General features: G+C 38.6%; 1 protein-coding gene across 1 annotated transcript in view; it reads left to right on the forward strand.

Annotated features, from left to right (window-relative positions):
• Positions 1-14,907, forward strand: part of LOC140953657 (receptor-type tyrosine-protein phosphatase F-like) — a 20,331-nt gene extending 5,424 nt beyond the window's left edge. Inside the window, exons 4-14 of the mRNA XM_073403070.1 lie at positions 999-1,292; positions 1,684-1,977; positions 2,535-2,828; positions 3,408-3,701; positions 4,481-4,780; positions 9,967-10,257; positions 10,752-10,854; positions 11,101-11,333; positions 11,859-11,978; positions 12,876-13,004; positions 14,089-14,907. Of these exons, the coding sequence (XP_073259171.1) occupies positions 999-1,292; positions 1,684-1,977; positions 2,535-2,828; positions 3,408-3,701; positions 4,481-4,780; positions 9,967-10,257; positions 10,752-10,854; positions 11,101-11,333; positions 11,859-11,978; positions 12,876-13,004; positions 14,089-14,495 (2,759 nt within the window). The 3' untranslated portion in view covers positions 14,496-14,907. The remainder of the gene's footprint in view (positions 1-998; positions 1,293-1,683; positions 1,978-2,534; positions 2,829-3,407; positions 3,702-4,480; positions 4,781-9,966; positions 10,258-10,751; positions 10,855-11,100; positions 11,334-11,858; positions 11,979-12,875; positions 13,005-14,088) is intronic.
• The last annotated feature ends 2,040 nt before the right edge of the window (positions 14,908-16,947 follow it).

Raw genomic sequence — 16,947 nt, forward strand, 5'->3', positions numbered from 1 at the left:
TTATTTTAAGCCTGATTTTGCTGCTATCAGAGGGAAAAAGTTTGCGGCTCGATATTTTTGGTTTAAAGCGAAACTGAAACAAAAGAAATTCATTTTTGAATAGTATTCGGTAACCTCTACTTGGGAGATAAAAATCGGGCGATTTTATTTTTTAGCCGGAAATCATCGGTCGTTTCTTAGGCGCAGGGCCTCTTAAGTAATTTCACTTACGGGTTAGGTCAGAACTCTTACTTCTTTCGTCTGATCTGCGACTGAAAGAACAAGGCATATACATGTAAATCGCTCGTTTCGTTTCTTAGCCAACTGGACATTAGCGAAACGACCTCGTAGGCGAAACGACCGATCACCTTTCAATTGAGGTATGATGTCCCATCCAAATAACCGCACGAAACCCCGGCACAAAACAAAACCCATGCTTAAATAGACCTTGTCAGGGTTTTCGACGCCATCTTGACGAGTAGGCAAACGCGTGAGAAATGACTCTGATTGTATGAGAATCTATTGTCCAATAATTTCTGTAAATCGGCTGTTCTGAAAAAAGTATGGTTTGTAAACTAAAGCTGCGCTCCTAAGGATTCTACCGAAAAAAATTAAGGGCGTTACATGCACTAGAAGACCTAGAACCACTTTTCTAAATTCTCTATACATTTGTCTGTAAGAAAGTCCCGGGAAATGAAAATTACAGACAAATTTACGGAAAAGCTAAAGCAAGCCTCTGAAGAAATTTAAGCACAGGTACGCCTCCAAAATTGTTCAGGACAATCCTTTGCTTTGTAGCGTTAGTTTGCAATTGATATTTTTTTCAGAATAGCCTTTTTATGGAAATTATTCGACATGAGATTCTCGAACAAACAAGGATGCGCTTTTTCGAGGGGAGCGATTGTTCCGTAAACAAAATAACAAAGAAAACAAGTTAAATTCGGCAAATATTATAATGTACCTCTTGCTTGCTTGTTCTTTACTTCAGTACCAAGATTAACTTTATACTTGTTCATCAGAACCGGAGGGTGCACCACGAAGCGTTAGTGGACGTAACACCAGTTCAACCAGCATTTCAGTATCGTGGTTAGAAGTGCAAGCTGAGCTACAGAATGCTATCATTACTGGTTACACTATAAAGTACCAGTCACTGACAGAGAATGACAATGGAGTTGTACAAGCTGGTCCTGATGATCGTCAGGCCAACCTAACAGAGCTGAAGAAGTTTGTTGAATATAATATTTCAGTGACTGCATTCACAGTGAAAGGAGGTGGACCGCCTAATTTTACTGTTGTTAGAACAGACCAAGATAGTAAGTCTTACAACACTTTTATTATTATTATTTATTTATTATTACTGCCATTGCAATCAGTGTCAGCGTTTGTTTATTTGTCTGTCTGTTTTTTACGGGTTAGTATAGCGACGCTCAGGCTGATGTCATGATCTCATCTATCGATGTTTATATGCTACCCCTGACCTTTTTTTGGAATACGATCAATCGAACTTACATGTATTTCAAGGCTCTGTTTCTGAATAAAAGAGCAGCTGCATCGGCCATAAAAGGATGCGCTTTTGCGGGGGTAGCAATTGTTCAGTAAACAAAATAGAAAAAAAAATGTAAAATCCGGCAAATATTATACTGTGCCTCTCGCTTGCTTGTTCTTTACTTTAGTACCAAAATTAACTTTATACTTGTTTATCAGAACCGGAGGGTGTACCACAACTCGTTAGTGGACGTAACACTAGTTCAACCAGCATTTCAGTATCGTGGAAAGAAGTGCAAGCTGAGCTACAGAATGGTATCATTACTGGTTACACTATAAAGTACCAGTCACTGGCAGAGAATGACAATGGAGTTGTACAAGCTGGTCCTGATGATCGTCAAGCCAACCTAACAGGACTGAAGGAGTTTGTTGAATATAATATTTCAGTGATTGCATTCACAGTGAAAGGAGGTGGACCGCCTAATTTTACTGTTGTTAGAACAGACCAAGATAGTAAGTCTTACAACACTTGCTTTTCTTTATTGCTATTGCAATCAGTGTCAGCGTTTCTTTTTCTTTTTCTTTTTTTTTTTTTTTTGTGAGGGGGTGGAGGGGTTAGTATAGCGATGCTCAGGCTGACGTCATGATCTCATCTATCGATGTTTATTTGCTAACCTTAAGCGCATTTTTAAGTATGATCGTCGCGGTTGTAGTAGAAATGTAAGCACTACGCCATTCAGTCCGATTTGCCCCAAACCTCTGTTTCAAAGCGAGTTTAAGCGCAAAGCCATTGATATGAAAATAATTTTCTTTTTATCTTTGTGCAAATTTAACTGCTGATTTGCACTTAGCCTCGTTTTGAAAACAAGAGTTTTTGGAACTCGGAAGTGGCTATTAAAAATTGCAGCATATTTTCTTTGGACTTTCAAACTAAAGCCAAATCAGCTAGTCTGCTGCGCCACAAAACACCAGTTCAACCAACATAAGAGCAATGGCAACAATTATTCATAGCTGCAGATTTTAAATTGTCGCTTAGTCTGAACATCAGTAACTTTATAATTGTTTATCAGAGCCAGATGGTGCACCGCGAAATGTGAGAGGACAAAACACCAGTTCAACCAGGATTTCAGTATCGTGGGAAGAAGTGCAAGCTGAGCTGCGGAATGGTATCATTACTGGTTACACTATAACGTACCAGTCACTGACAGAGAATGACAATGGAGTTGTACAAGCTGGTCCTGATGATCGTCAAGCCAACCTAACAGGACTGAAGGAGTTTGTTGAATATAATATTTCAGTGATTGCATTCACAGTGAAAGGAGGTGGACCGCCTAATTTTACTGTTGTTAGTACAGATGAAGATAGTAAGTAAAATGTTTTGCCAATTTCCCCCTTATGTTGTGTTAATGTACAATTATTATTCAAGTAGACCTCCATCGCATTCGTTTTAACAAAGATATAATATCGAGGCTTGGGTTGACATAATTATAACCGTCTCAACCCAAGCTTAAATTCTAAATTTAAATTCTTCAGTATTAAAAGCACGGACTAAAGGAATAAGATTTTGATTGGCCAAAGAACAAGCCGGTTAGTGTCCATCTTTTCGCTAATTACCATCGAACGTATAATTTAACATTCATCTTCTAAGCCTTAGGATTGTCTAGCATCAACAAATATACTTTGTAAACTTTCGTTTATATTCAAAGAAATTCAAGACTTGTTTATTGTTATTATTTATTTATTTACACCACGACTTAACTTCATAAGTAAAATTACAGCACTACATTCAGTTTGAGATAAATTTATCGTGATACATGCTAAAGATACCTTAATAGCATTACAACACAGTTTAATTAAGTTGAACAAGAACAGTTACATTAAATTCGTAATATAAAATGATAAAAATAGTGAGTCGTACACTTATCAATTTATTATATCCTTAGGACCCCTTGCTCCCCCCCAAAATGTGCGAGAATATAACACAACTTCCACCAGTATATTTGTTAAGTGGGATGATGTTCCTTCTGAGGACCAAAATGGCATTATCAGGAGCTATACTGCGAGGTATCGTTCAGTCCGTGTGGAAGGACCTTTTAATACTACAACGGTTTTTACAAAAGAGGCGAATCTAACAGGCCTGATAAAGGATGAGTCTTACAACGTCAGTGTTTTGGCGACTACTGTCAAGGGGGATGGACCTTACAGCGTTCCGAAAGAATTTACTACAAATGAAGACGGTAAGTATATTCTATTAGGAAATGACCATTCCATGTTTCGTTTCTTTGAACGTTTTTGGGGGGCCACCGTAAATCCGGTAAGCACGGCTGAAGAGAACGCGTCTGTCAATATTAGTAAAGACGCCGAGTTTGAACGCGATTTGTTGAAAAGCACACAAAAACCTCTTAATAAAATTTCGCAACTTTGTACAGCAATATGTCCTCTCGCTTTTAACTTATTACTTTTAAACTTGGTTAGTTTCCGAATTTTAAGGCGCTCTTTCCAGCGTTGTCAATGAATATTCCCTGACTGGTCTCTATCATAACTTAAAAAAAAAAAAAAACGTGGTAGGATTTACAGCAAAATAGATACCGTCGCCGCTTTCTCCTTTCTAAGCACTAGCCCTTAGTCAGGGGGAGCATTTGAAAAACCAATTGCGTCATCCACTGGATAGCCTTACCCACCCTTCCGAACTGATGTTATACTTCTTTCTGGTGTAGAATGGTTTTATCAAGAGTTTTGATAAGTCAATATTCCTCTTTAAACGATTAATAAGCTTATGTTTTAAGTGCTGTCCTCCGTAACGCCCTCGAAACATCAGCTGTCCAATCTTTTTACAGTGATAAACTGTCGTGGTCAACTCCTGTCAACTCCTTGTAATTGATTTTTTTTTTCTTGTTCTATTAGCACCTCATTTTTTTTATGGATAAATCTCTCCATTTATTTACTTTCTTTTCTACCTAAGTGGCAAGAACAATTCATCATCTTAGTTAATGCATGTTTATCTTTACTTTCTGAGTTCCTGGAGCCGCTCCTTCCAATGTCAGAGCGCACTTCACAAGCTCAACTTCAATTTTAGTGGAGTGGGATGAAGTTCCTGAAGACAAGCAGCATGGCAGAATACAGTACTACACTGTTATCTGGAAGAGGGTACAAGGGGGAGGTCTACAGGAAACAAGACATGTTGTCGCTCCCGTGCAGCAATATGAGTTGACAAATCTCATTAAGTATACTGAATACAGTATACAAGTATTAGCTGCTACGAGAACAGGCAAAGGACCAGAGAGCAACCCAATTGTTACAAGAACAGATGAAGACAGTAAGTAAATAGGATAAAGAAATCAGTGCGTTATAGAGAGGAGAAGCCGTTACGTCACGTTTCCATGGTAGCAAAATTTTTGGATGACAACAAAACCATAAAGCCACTTAAAAGTCTATTCGCACTATTTCAAACTTCACCGATCTTATTCAATTTCATTTAATTTCGCAAATATTGCCGAAACTTTCTTTGGGACCGTATCTATCGTTATCTAAGTTTAGTTAAAGAAAGCGACAATTTTTGTCTTGTGTTCACCTACTCCTTAAAGCGTGCTCGTGAAATTAGGAAGTTTCATGTCGTAGTGGTGTAACGACGGCAAAGAAATGTACAAAATAGCGAGATGCACGTGCAAAGTTGTTGTTTGTTAATATAAACATATTATTTTTGCCGTTGTCCTTGTCGTCGCCGTCGTCGTTGGTTTTGTTGTCATCCAGAAATAGTGCTACCATGGTAACGTGACGTCACACTTCTCTTCTCTATTGACCAAGAATGGGGTCAAGATGGCTAGATATTGGCCAAATTGTTTATTGCGTTTTATTTACCTCGACTTGGTCTCGGTCAATAAAAACGCAAAAAGGCACGAGGCCACTATCCAGCCATCTTGACAGAACAAGCTTGGTCAATACAGTATTTGTTGTATGGCCTAAAAGAAAACTACTTCTCTGCGGGACCCACGCGGGATATCCGGAACTGGCAAGATGGGCCACCTTGCCGCTCGGATAGCCAATCAGAACGCAGGATTCACTTTATCTTTCCCGCTTGCGGATTCAGCCGTATAAGAAATCAATAAGTAATTTTATTTTATTTTTAAGCGGGAGAACACCGAGCCTCCCATAAAAAAAAATCTTTACTGCGGGCGGCAAGAAGAGCCCGCCATCCTAATTTCCAAGTTGTTATTATGCATGCGTCGCATGTATGTAGCCAGCATTCGTTTGGACTTCCATGGAATGCACAGAACGTTCTTTGATCACGCGCGTTTGGACCTACTATCACTCGTAATCTGATCACGCTAGTTTTGACCATCTGTCACGTGAAACATATGCAAAGCACAGCCCGGGAGCAAAAGCGTTTTGACCTACGATCGTTGTCGCCTGCACTCCGTAACCTTTGGTTATTACTAGACAAGTACTTTATACTATCTTCATTAGTTTTAGTTCTACTAAGTTAGCAACAAGGTGTCGAGTTTGATTGTCCTTCTACAGCCTCATTTCGTAAATCGTTAACTGCATAATTACTGCCAGTGTCAGAAAATGACATTTGAATAGTTACGTGTCAAGATATTTTTATTTGACAAGAAACTTTACTCCACTTTGTCTTTCTTCATCTAGTTGTAAAAATGGGTACCGGCGACATACTGCTTCAGGAAGGTGGGGTAGCCCTTAGATGGACTAGCATCCCGTCCAGGGGGGTAGCAGTACTTCTAGAAATGCTTCATGCTAAGGAAACTGGGATAAGCTTTGGTCGTTTGGGCCTTTGGCTCGTGTGCGCTATTACCTTTACCTCATATAAGTAAAACTACAGAGGTGGCACTTAATGCATTTAGATGTTTATACAGTGGAACCTCGATTTAACGAAGTGCCAAGGGACTGGGGAAATTTGTACGTTATATCTAGGGTTCGTTATATCGTAAATCTCGATTTAACGAATTTTTGGGGAAGAAAGCAAAATGTGCGTTATATTGAGTTTTAGTATAATTACATTGATGGTTATCGAAAATAGAGCGCTATGATTGGCTAGGAGCTTCGCTTCATCCCGCTATAATCGACGCGCGGTGATTATAACATTCAAGACTAGCAGTTTTCAAAATAGCAGCCAGATTTGTTGATGTTTCGGAGTCGGAAATTGATCAATAATTTTATTTTCTCGAATAATCAACAATGTAATTATACTAAAACAATTAGTTGCCTCAGGCGACGTGAATATCGGCGAATACCTTCGGCGACTAATTGTTAAATATTCAGTCATTATTTCCAACGCCCGGCATTTCAAGATATAAACAGTTTCTGTAGTAAACATTTGTATACGAAGCTATTATCTCAGTTAACAGCTGTACATAGCTACGGCACTAGAAACACAAGGACAGGCAAACAAAACTGCTTAAAACTACCATACACAAATTTTATCCTCGTTGGTCTGTTTGGTATTCATATCATTTAGCTATCTTTCGGTCACATGTTGACATTTATTCCTTATATCGAGGTATATTTTACGTTTGCGTTTCTGGATTGTGTTCGTTATAACGAGGATTTCGTTAAATCGAGGTTCTGTTCCTTACATTTTATTGCAATTTTGACCGGGCTGAAGAAAATCGTTCGTTGTACCGAGGACTTCGTTATATAGAGGTTCGTTAAATGGAGGTTCTGTTCCTTACATTTTATTGCAATTTTAGCCGGGTTGAAGAAAATCGTTCGTTATACCGAGGACTTCGTTATATAGAGGTTCGTTAAATGGAGGTTCTGTTCCTTACATTTTATTGCAATTTTGACCGGGCTGAAGAAAATCGTTCGTTGTACCGACGACTTCGTTATATAGAGGTTCGTTAAATGGAGGTTCTGTTCCTTACATTTTATTGCAATTTTGACCGGGCTGAAGAAAATCGTTCGTTGTACCGACGACTTCGTTATATAGAGGTTCGTTAAATGGAGGTTCTGTTCCTTACATTTTATTGCAATTTTGGCCGGGTTGAAGAAAATCGTTCGTTATACCGAGGACTTCGTTATATAGAGGTTCGCTAAATCGAGGTCCTGTTCCTAACATTTTATTGCAATTTTGGCCGAGCAGTGAAGAAAATCGTTCGTTGTACCGAGGACTTCGTTTTGTAGAGGTTCGTTGTATTGAGGTTCCACTGTATGAGGTACGCCAGCTGTGTTAGCTATAGTCAACATACAGTACCGCTCAAAAGTAAGTTACAAGTCGCGTCTTTTGGCCATCGCGCGCTACGAGAATCGTGTCGTACGCTACAGGAATCGCGTAGCGCTCGACGAAAACCGCGTCTCGCGAGAGGATGGTACCTTACTTTTGAGCGGTATTGTAGTTCTTATTTCTTTAGCCCAAAGTTTTTCTTTAAAGTTTCAATAAAATTTTGTAATTCATTTAATAATTTTAATAATTCACTAAATTCGAAAACAACAGCAGTGCTGATAGGCTGTTTCCTCATCGAACAATCATCGTACACATGACGAGAAGAGTTGCGAACAAATAACGTAAAGGCCAAAACTTGTTTATTCACGGGTCAGGTAGATGTACAGCACATGTCGTTCACTTATGCAACTTACAATCCTGATTCCCGAGATAACAATCTGTGTGACAAAAGAATACTCCCTATATAACTAGTAATAGTTGACACCACGGCTGCCCCCGCTCTGTATAAAGTACTCTTAATTGCTCCTTGTGTAGCTCTTTGAAATATACCGATTCATAATGAAGATGTTCACACATTACTTCATACAATAGGTGAGGTAAATACAGGAAATAAACGCAAGGTTCGATGCATAGTTTCGGTTCGATTTACAGAGCTTTGATCAAAACATAAGCATTCTCAGTTTCAAGAATAGTTTATTTTAAACCATAAGAAAAGATTTAATCAGAAGTTTAATTTTTCGCTATTTCTATTTCACTTTTTACATTTAGTTCATTTCATTTGCCGGAAAGTAAGCCTTAGAAATTAAAAGGACGTTTGATCAATTCACGCTAGCCCATTCTAGTCTTATTTTAAACTTTATGGCGGAAGGACATCTGTGAGCAGGAAATAAGTCAGCACAGAATTTGATGGTCGGCGAATTTCTGTAATCGTCTATCGTTCTGCTAGTGATAAGTTAGCCGTTGAATCATTCACTCGTCTTGCTTGTTTTGGGCCGAGTCTTATTCCGGTCAAAGAGAGAGAAAGAGTGTCTGGCAAGGTTCAGCTGAAGGTTTCCAATCAAAGATTTGTGAACTCGTGTCTGGCAAACTCACTTAGTGTTAAAATATACACTGTTCTACGCACATTATATAACTTCATCTGCGCTTAACGAGTGTCTTTTGGTCCATAACTTTCATAAAACTGCTCCACAGAATGTCACTGATAACACGTAACGCAAAAGAGTATCGAAGTGTGACTGCACAATTAATGTCACAAAATCTACCTACTGAAAGTTGCTCCTTCGGGATTTTTTGTGTTTGACGTCATCCTAACCATTTCGTACTTGCGGGCGCAAACAATACAAAAGTCATCACTACCTACCGATTCGTCGCGGCCCCTGTTCAAGCAAATCGAGATTTTTTCTATATTGATTGTATGACTGTATATTTCAACTGTAAGTACTTTCCTTAATATACGTGCGAGTTACTAGAGTGCCTCCTCGGGATTTCGCCTTCTGGGCGAAATCCCCGCGGGGGCAACTAATCTTGAAACCTAGAATAATAAAAAAAACGAAAAAAATGTTCAGTACAATATTTCTTGAACTATTCTTACCATTTAGGTCGTTTAAAAAGACAGCAAACATCCGATGGACTACGATTTCTGCACAAGAGAAAAACAGGCGCGGCAGCTATGCACTTGCTTTAAAAAAAAAGCTGACCGCACAGCGCTGAAGTCACAGATTGATTGAACCATGAACCAAAAATCTCAAACAAAAATCTCAGACAGGCAGACAGACAGCCTTTATTTTAGCACGATGATTTTTAAAGTTATGCAGCTTATGGGGTGGTATCATGCGTGCAATTTTCAGGTTACTGTGGAAATGAAAGTCGGCCAGGCCTACAACTAGTCGAAAAGCTTGCTACGCCCCTTCTATGTTTTTATTGAAGCTTATTGATCACTCCAGGACTTAAAGGAAAGAGTTTTACCGCACTGACAAGCAATTGTGTAATTTTGTTGTAAGCAGTTTTAAGTCCTTTGTTTGAATCATTAATTCTTTATTACCAATAGCTCTATCAAAAGCTTCTTGTTATTTCCCAATAGTTATGACATGAATCGGTATTGTGGGACTGAAAGGGTCAAACTTCGTTAACTCTTGAACTCCCAAAAGTGACTGGGATGTTATTTCTCCTCACAACATCAATACATGGGAATAGGCAGATGTTCTTATAAATTGATATAATTTCAAATTGTCAAACTAATGCACAAGGATATGTATAGCAGCCAGAAATGAGAATGACTAATCAGATCAGAGCTAAGTGACTTCTATTGTTACCCTTTGTTGCAGCACCTTCCGCGGCTCCCTTACTGAGCAACGTGACCGCACTGAATAGCACGAGTGTATTGGTGGAATGGGAACGCGTTCCTAAGGAGTCCAGGAATGGCATCATTACTAAATACACCATATACTATAGGGACGAAGTAAAGAAGGCAGAAGGGACAATGGTCGTCAAACCTCCTAATAAAACGGCAATCATCAATGGACTGAGACAACAGGCGGAATATTCATTTTGGATTGTGGCTGCAACTTCGAAAGGGAATAGCCCACTCAGCAACGCGATAAAGGCAACGACAGATGGTAAGGAGATTTCAAAATACTAGTCTTTTACATTTCTATATTTGATCATGCGTAAACAATAGGTTTTCTTTTGGCTTCGCTCGGAACTTTAGTTTAAAGGTACTGTAGATCGGATACCTTCCAAAGCATTTATTTTCAGTTAGAATTACTGGAGAGATTTAGAATCACGTTAACGGCAAACGACAACCGCCAATTTCTACCCTAACCAAATTTTCGTTTCCTTAACTAGTCGTTTAACTGTACATTACATCTTCAGAGAGCTGTATATACTAAGCAGCTCCATGCCCTTTTCATCTATAAAGATTACTAATTGGACACTTTGGGAATTGTCAGCCTGAATCTCGTAATTGCCCTTTGCCGTAAATCTAACTATAGTTCTCTCCACTAACTATGTAAGTTTAAGGTTGAGCTATTTGGGGGCATACAGGAAGTTTAAAAATTCGTCCATATTCCTACCAGGAGCGAATGAAATCAGTCAAAATCGTTTCTTTCAGCCGTGCCCACGATTTTGCCACCCGCTGATGACGCCATTGGTGCAAAACAAGTGTCCGTCAAATTTGTCAACAGACACGCCTTGAGTAATGGGAGTCCTGTGACGTATGTACATGTATTCTCAGCTATTTTTTAAGTAGCTATTTATTTTATTTTATTTTTTTTCTTTTCCTATAGCTGCCCATAGCTATATTTAGATTACATTTTACAACTTTTAGAGATGGTTAGTAACTATTATTTAGATGCAAATGATATAAATGCGAATTCTCCATCTTCAAAACAACGTTATAGGTAAAAATTTAATTTAATTTTCTATCTAACTGAAGAGTGGTGTTGTCATGTCGCCACCAGATATTTCCGAATGATCGTCATAACGTTACTGAAAGGAGCAGAGTCAGGGAATCCAGCAGACGAGAAGTACCAAAACGTTACTCTCGTGTATGATGACCAAATGGATGGTGAACCTTACATAACTGCTGAGTTTGAAAGAGAGGAATCAAGAACGACATTTACTGTTGGAGATGGAAAGTATTACTCACGGAGTGGTATAACTGATGCTAAGAGAAAACGTAGAGCTATCCCATGTAAGTTGTTTACAAGTTGACGAATAAGATACTTCTTCTAAAGTCTTAAATCACCACTGGTGTCATGATGACAACAAAAGCGGCTTCACTTTGTTGCGTAAACGGCTGACGTTTGTGCCTCTCAGAACGAAAGGTGTGAAAGATATTTACCTTCGGACGTATATGCAAACTCATACCCCCACCGTGGTAGAAGTGGGGAGGAGGGGTTGGAACCTGTCTCTTGAGTTTTCGCCACGTTACGATATTCATGGCAAGTTTCTATCCTCAATAGATACCTTTTTTGTCGTATACAAGATGATGCTAATATTATGGGATAAATATGCAAATTAGGCTACTGGAGGAATTTTCTCACTTTTTCCACCTTTTCGTTTTTTTTTCCCCAAAATTTAACTTTTACGCAGAAAATACACTTTTTACAGCTTAACATGTAAAAGATGGTTTAATTTGATACTACTTCTTAATAAGCATACGAAAATTTATGATCAGCTCAATGTAACACTTCTATTTTTTGACGATGGTTTTTAGCTGATATTAAGTATCTGAACGGAAAGCTAAAGGAAAACACAGAGTACGCGGTCTTTCAGCGATCTTTTGACCAAGATGAAAACTATGAAAATGAGGGATTCATTCAGTTTACAACGAAAAGTAAGTTATATGTTTGTAAGTTGGTTACAAACTTGAATGACATTTCTTTAAACGATTAGCTATGATCAAATTATTCAGATATCTTAACGTTTTAACCTTCGACCGCACAGGCAAATTTTAACCCAGCTACCCACGCCTTGGGTTTTTACTGTGTCACAATAGAGAGATTTAGAATCACGTTTTTGGCAATGGTAAACACCATATTTAAGCTCGCGTTTATTCTCGTTTTTTTTTTTAGAAAATAAGTAGATAACTGTCCAAAAAAAATGGATGAAATATGGAACTGCCCGTTTTTTTGAAGTATCAAAAGTAGATTTTCATGTTTGAGGTCTAAAATATAGATATATAGCTCTACGTGTACATCTCCATTCTTTGCCTTGCTACTTTTAAACGTTATATGTACAAAAAAGGAGAGAACACATTTTTACTTAAAAAAGGGCTTGAGCTAGCATTACGTACAAAGAAGCGAAGAGATGAGTCTCTAGTTTAAAATTGCTTTAAAAACTTTTATACACCTGAGAGGTGAGCTTGCAATATTGGTATAAAGTGGAACGAATGAAAGTCATAATGACACCCAAAGGATAGTGGAATAGACAAAAAAATAGAGTTTGCACGGACATACTGTATGAGCAAGCCATAGTAGGGACATTTCCTTTATCTTCAGTTATTTTGGCGAGTCTTTCAAGACATCATTATAAACCACTTAACTATCCTAGAGGAGTAACCTAATTTGGTTTTAATGTACCTAAGAGGAAATACTGTGTTTGTCAGTTTATTTCAACAGCCGGCCTCCACTGACCTTTTCCCCTTATCTTTCTTGCTTTTTTCCTCTTTTAGTCTTGTGTTGTTCGTTTTTACTGTGTTTTAAATATTGGTCTCCTTGTTTGTTTATTTCAGAGGAAAACGATCCTGAATCACCTTCCAAGTCTTCAACAGCTACCATAGTTGCGGTAGTGGCAGTCCTAGTAATTCTGCTGATAGTGGTTGTCGGAATTATTGTTTGGCGCCTTCGATCTCCTCGTAATGGTATGTTTTGGTTTATTCCTAAGTTTTCCTATATAATTCATGGAGTTTTTATCTACATGGCGTTAGCATATGCATGTGACGTCAGTATTTCCAGACATAATTCAACTGCCTTGCAAGCAGAGGTTGCTTCTTTTTTCGCCATAACGTCCATCGTGCGGAAAATAACCGTTTTTTAGCAGTCTCCTGATCATTTTGCAAGTTGTGTCAGCTTAAAGAACGTTTTAGCCACCCTGCACGAGACCGACGCCAACAAGAACGATATTCAAATTCACTTAATTAGAAATGGCGTCATCCTTGGCGTTGACGTCATAGTTGAAGGACTTTATTTTCAGGAGGAGGGTGAAGATTCGCTGACGAACCGTATTCACCTACGAATCGTAACAGCGATTGCAAGCACGATAGATGTCGCCAATCAAAGGCATTATTTCGCACACCAGTATACATGCATATTTTCGAATAGTCCTTGCACGGTATAAGAAAAAAAAACCGGCAATGGCCTTCAGCCAACAATGACAATAACAGACAAGTACTGAATCCGACAACGAACTAGGCTTTAAACGGTAAAAATTGCGTTTTGAATCTTAATGAAATTTAATAGCTTGACTTTTTGAACGTGTAAGAGGCCACTTTTACTTCAAATTCTAATACGCGAGCTTTAACACTGACCAGGTTGTATTCTCTATTACTAAGATCCGCTGAAATTTTTAAGAAACCGTTTCCCATACAATCGCAAAACAAAATCGGTATAGGGCCGACGGACACAACACGATAAATAAATGCGAGACAACCACTACATGATGGAATGCAATATGTACCTCGAAGAAATGATGACGATGATGATGACGATGATGAAGATGATGATGATGATCATGATCATGATCATGATGATCATGATGGTCATATTGATGATGATGATGATGATGATGGTGGTGGTGGTGGTGGTGATGGTGATGAGATTATAATTTCAGTGTCAAAAGTATTTATCCTAACAAGTAAAAAGCTGGTTGGTAACACTTTTGTCTTTAATATGAAACACCTTGCTCAGACTAACCACCCGAGCACTTTTTTTTATATATTCTGACAGATATTGCATGTTGTTCAAGGAGGACAAAGAACAGTTTAAGGCAAGAAAGCATAGAAATGTCCGGCAGCAGCCATCCATCAACGTCCGGAAGCTATTACAACTCCATTCAGCTTCTTGACGAACTACACTCTGGTAACAGACTTACAATCAGAGGCCAGGACACTTATGATGACGTACATTTAGACGAGGCAACTTACTATAATGACGTTTATCCAAAGCAAGATAGTACTTATCAAGAAATCAAGAATGAAACTTGTTACCAACCATTAGATTTGAATCGACAAGTAGATTACGAGAGTTTAGGCCAATTTCAGTGGCAGGCGGGCGATCACTATCAACCTTTAAACACCACAGAGAAACATATCTATGGGGCCCCGTCTGCTTCACCGCCAAAAATAAGGAAATAACTACGTTTTAGTCAAACTTGACGGGAAGAGACCTATTTTGGCAATAACACTTTTTCAAAAATGCATCTAGTTGAGTCTGCTAAAACAGCTGGTTAGAGGCCATTAATGACCCGAAACGGTGTTTGCTGATCCAGATTTGCACGTTTTGAAAGAGTGGCAGATTTCTTTGGAAACAAACAGCCTAATTATTGATCACGTGTCCATCGAAACTTGCTGCTATTTTGGCAGTAACGTTTTCAGAAATTTTGCTAGATTGTAAAATAACTTATAGGGAGTTCGTTTTTTGTACTTCCTAACAAACGGGCTCAAGTTAAAACCAGTTGTTGCCGAACAAAAACCTCGGACAAAAAGGGAAGGGGTTTTCATGGTAATTTTTATAATCAAACTATAAGGCCTGGGCTTATCCGCACTAACAGACAAATCTGGGATTGTCTTTGAAGCATCTAAACCAAAAAATGTATGATGACAATTTTTGTTTTGAAAAAATTAATCCGCACTGTACCGGAAACTATTTACTTTTAACAGGCTTAAGATCGTCGCATTTGTGATTACTTAATGGAAAGAACAATGGCTTTACAACAAATGATTGACAAGAGAAACACGTTTTCGTTTATCTAGTCGATTTTGTCGAATATTTACCCGGGACAAATTTTGTCCGCGGCGTCTTTGAAGATTGTCCCGTCTCGGACAAAATTTGTAAAAATCGCGACAAACTGTCAGGTGATGACAGCGAAAAATGTGTGTGAACAGCTTTGTGTGGATAGGCCCTAAATCTCACAGAAATTTCAGAATTGGTACAGGCTTAGCGTGCGTATATTAACTTATGCATGATATGTACACGAGAAGTTAAAATATCACGAAAGGATTGTTAGAATTACCAGAGTTCATACATATATAATTAATGTACATGCAAGTTTGACAGGTATAATAAAATTATTATATAAGACTTGCGGTAAACGCGTAGAAGCAGGCGAGGAGTAAGTATACATGTACTCTGAGACCTAAATATGTATAAAGCACCAGAAAGAGTGCGTCAAACGATAAGCAAACCCTGATAAGTGGTTTTTAAATAGGCGCATTAATTGTTTGAATTCTTAAGCCTATCTCAAGGTTTTTACAGGTGTAGGGTGCAGTCTATTCGCATACATTGACAATGGACACCCCTATTAGGCTAACACGACGCCCTAGTCAATAGAATTTTTACAACGAATAACCCTGCTTTTAAGCTTGAATTGTACTTTAAAACACTGGATGCATATATATTATTAGTAAAATCCAACTAGCCGTCTATTACCAATGCTGCGTTCTGATTGGTTGAGCTACTACTGGGCTATATCCTATAGCCCACTAGTAGCGAAAAGCGCCGGCTTTTTGGCGGCAAACAAGGATTAAAGTCTAGCTTTAACTAGCTAAGAGTTTTTTTATTCTCGATATTCGTTTGACCAACTAGTTGCCGGATTTTACTAAAACAATTATTCAACTCGCCCTCATGGCCTCTGAGTCAATAGCCCATTCGGGCTCGAGGAATAATTGTTAAGTATCCGCTCTTGATGACAATGTAACTTCGGTTTGTTACCTTGTCGACTACGTCCTTCCTCCTATTAGCAAATTAAAGGTATGAACGCTATTCAGACCAGGCCTGTTTGTTTTCGAGAAACTCTGCGGCAGAAACAAGAGAGGACAATGCAACACATCATCCTCTTTGGTTTGGATTTCTTTGTGCTCAAGTTTCCTCGGTATGACCTGTATGGGAATTGCGAGACTAGGGAGTCATAAAAATTTTGCAATGTTGTCCCTAAAGAGCCGCGGAGTCATGTTAGCGGAGCTTTCTGGGGCGCAAATGCGCGCAGCGAGAAAATTGGAAAAGGAAATTTGGTTAGCTATGCATCCAAGAAATATTGGTTCTGACAAAATCGGCAGTTCTTCTACCCCTCATGTTAGCGGATGTGAAATGGCACACTTACAACTAGGGTCCAAGGCATATACCATCTGCATGTGTTTAACTTGGTATTGGACATCCATGTAAGTTATGGTCAATTGACATCTGTCAGAGAGGGGTATCCTTTTTACCACGGGTTCAGTTATACAACTCATTCAAGTGACGTATTTTTTAACGTTATCCGCTGGCCAGTTTTGGTTTAAAATTGATCGCGGGCTTAGATCTTTTTTCTTAAGGTAAAAATTAAGTTTTTTTTATGCTTACGGTCGAAAAGTTGAATTACTTGAGAAAGACTTTTCTGAAAAGATCCGTCGAGAGCTTCGCTTTTGGCCTTAGCTAAATCTACATATTGGAAATTTCATGATTTCAGGAATGGTGACTGTCATCATTTCCGTGTACGTCTATCGACTCGGATAAGCAGGAGTGACCTCGCTCAGATAAGGAGGAATAGAGTAAAAGAATTTAGAAAGGCTTACAAAAGCAACAGAAGCCTAGTGCATTTTCTGTTTTTTT

The sequence above is a fragment of the Porites lutea genome, chromosome 12, assembly GCF_958299795.1.
Source record: "Porites lutea chromosome 12, jaPorLute2.1, whole genome shotgun sequence".
Taxonomy (NCBI): Eukaryota; Metazoa; Cnidaria; class Anthozoa; order Scleractinia; family Poritidae; genus Porites; species Porites lutea.